Here is a 2,827-nt window from a genome sequence, read left to right as displayed (position 1 = left end):
TCCATCCGTGTTTTACAACTCAAGGGGGTTGCGCCTTCTACCTTGCAATCTGCTGTTGGTCTGTTTGCGACCCCCACCTCCTTCAGTTGCATATATCTAGATTTCTGTTCAAGACAGGTTGATATTTTCCAATCAGAACCGATTCAAACAATCAGGCTCTTCCGGAGAACAGCAGTAACTCCATAATCCCCAGAAATATTGACGAGCGCCTGATTCCACAGCGTCGAGACACATTCAAATGTACCCTTGGATCAGGATCAGCCTATCGTGAGGTCTCCTGTACATTCCTTGTTATTTGGTCGCATTTAAGCACAAGGGGGCTATCCCGAAAAATGCTGTTTTGAGAAAATCGAATGTAAAGTCTTTGCCCCTTGTTCGGTTTCTTTAAAAGACAAGGAGAGTTTTCTCTATAACTAAACAAATATACACACCACTGAAACCGAACTTCTCCTATAGGTAGGGCAATGCCCACTGTTGGTGTAGGTCAAGATTTCTGGAAACCCCCGAACTCTGGGTTAGCCCGTTTGTCCTTAAAAGCGACCAATTATTCTAGGCCCTTCCTATTAGACCAAGTGCACGTTCGGCTATTTAATTGCTGCTGTACACTAAAAGACGCGATTTCGATTCTTCAGTAGGGGAGCTTAATGTATCCAGTGTTTTGTTCTTTCTGTTGAATTGATGGCGTGTCCAGTCAAATAAAGTTGGTCTTAACTCTGCTTGATAGTTATCTTTTAAAGCAGCATTCTTCATGCATATCTTAATTGTAGCGATGAGGGCGTAAAATATGTGTGACTTCGAAGTAACTCTTTCGTCTATGTCGTGTAGGGAGTCGAACATATCGAATGACACAGCACGCACGTCCAACTCTATCAGTTGGAGAAAGTGACATCGCATGCACACCCCATAACTAAAGTGATTACACCGATTAGGAGAGTGTCCACAAAAGAATCACATTTTTTGCTGAACGTAACAATTTGTTTCTGTATAATGCAGTTTCAATCCGTCTTGTGTGTTCGCCGAATGGGGTCAAACGCAGTTTTCCTGCGTGTGCTATGTGCGTTCTGAAGTCCATATTATAATTTTTTTTAAAGATAACGTTGTGAATGGATCAGGTTGTGTTGACCAAATGTCTACGATGATAAGGAAAAGTATACGCTCTGTATACTTAACATAGTGGGATTTCCAACGTACCATACTGCTCAGAGAATGTAGCATTTATTAAGACTAACGTTTTCTCCTTCGTGGCATTATTGACTTCTTTAAAGAGTGGGAAAGTCCCAAGTTTTGAAAGTTATCCGGAGCTGAATGTCTTAGAGCTAGAATCTAGATCTAGAGCTCTCTTTCTCTTCATTTTTGAGACGAAAGGCTTGGACGAAAACTCCGCCAGCAGTTGCCAAAATGGAGGCAAATGACGTGGCTGTGGTTGGTTCGAACCATATGGGTTCTGAAAAGGTTCAAACCCCAGCCCATTGGTGGATTCGTTTAAAGGAGCCTGACTACAGACGCAGAGTTACGATGTCGCTGCTGATTGCCTGGACTATTTTTATCCTCGTAAGTAGTGTGCGTTGGTGGTCCAATAGGAAATAGGATCCTGAATTGGTTTTGTTTCGTTTTTCGGATTTGGTTCTTCCTTTGCTTGTTGATGTTGCTTTTGGCTGTTGGGTTAGTTTATTAGAACGGGGAGGGGGAGGGGGGTAGATCTAGATTACATAGAAATCGGGTTTTCTAGTTTTGTTTGCAGAATATAATATCGTGTTCTTAGCCTAAAGAATCCAAGCCTTTTTGCTTTAGGGCGTACCCCTTGATCCTCCTCTTCTCCGTTTGTTCGTAACAATCTATTTCCAGGCAAGAGCTGCTTTTTGCACTTTTTGTTGTAAAGGGATTTTCAGAAATTTAAGGCGCGTAAGGCAGTAGCGTGCCAATGAGAACATTTCGAGGCCTCTTGTTCGATTCTAGGCCTAAGAACACAACAGATAGACGTTAAAGTTGTGTAGAAATTCAAGTTCTAAAATAACGTTCATACATTGAGACTTTTCGTAAATTAAAAAAAAGGAAGCTCAGATAAAGATGTATACTCATTCCCTAACTTACCTCTCACATATGTACAGAATGCATGCGGCTCGTACTGGATTTTGAACTGAATTGGAGGAGATTCCATCTTTTTCATTTGACCTACTTTTATATCTAAGATTCAAGACAGCGGCGTTTTCACAAGAGCCAAAGACATATTACTTTGACAAGTCAGAGTCCTATTGGACCACCACCACCACCACCACTACCACTACCACAACAACAACAACAACAACAACAACAACAACAACAACAACAACCCTCCCTGGCAAAACAAGGCCTGTATCCAGTCCAGGGATTCGGCGAGGAATGCTCTGAGGCAGGGTGTCAAACGCGATCAGGGGACCAAACTCAAATTACGCTGAGGGTTGTTGGCAGAACTGGATAAGCGCTCATTGAGCAATGGAAAATCTGAAGCGTTTATACATGTACCAAGAACATGAACTAACGCAGAAAAAAAGTTTAAAATTTTTAACAAATCGAGACGTAGGCTTACGCATTCTTGCTCTTATCTTATGCCAGTTTGTCAAAACTGGGTGCTTGGAATTTTTTTTTTTTCAACAAATTCGTTGAAGTTTGAAGTACGGTTCTGTGTTATGAAGATTCTCAGGATGGACTGCCTTGAATTTCGTGGTGGCCTGATCTGAATATTCGTCAGGCCTGATGAGACCTGAGGGCCTTGGGATCAACACCTATGTACAGAGGGGTACACTGTGTTCTGTGTTATATCGGCCCCTTTGACACCCCCCCCCCCCCA

The 2,827-nt window shown here is 42.3% G+C and overlaps 1 protein-coding gene across 1 annotated transcript in view; it reads left to right on the top strand.

Moving 5' to 3' along the window:
* The first annotated feature begins 917 nt into the window (after nt 1-917).
* Nucleotides 918-2,827, top strand: part of LOC101846897 (sodium-dependent glucose transporter 1A) — a 12,727-nt gene continuing 10,817 nt past the window's right edge. Inside the window, exon 1 of the mRNA XM_005103765.3 lies at nt 918-1,551. Within this exon, the coding sequence (XP_005103822.1) occupies nt 1,399-1,551 (153 nt within the window). The 5' untranslated portion in view covers nt 918-1,398. The remainder of the gene's footprint in view (nt 1,552-2,827) is intronic.

The sequence above is a fragment of the Aplysia californica genome, unplaced genomic scaffold, assembly GCF_000002075.1.
Source record: "Aplysia californica isolate F4 #8 unplaced genomic scaffold, AplCal3.0 scaffold00389, whole genome shotgun sequence".
NCBI lineage: Eukaryota > Metazoa > Mollusca > Gastropoda > Aplysiida > Aplysiidae > Aplysia > Aplysia californica.
Note: the sequence above shows the minus strand (reverse complement) of the source record. Positions and strands in the feature narration are given on the sequence as shown.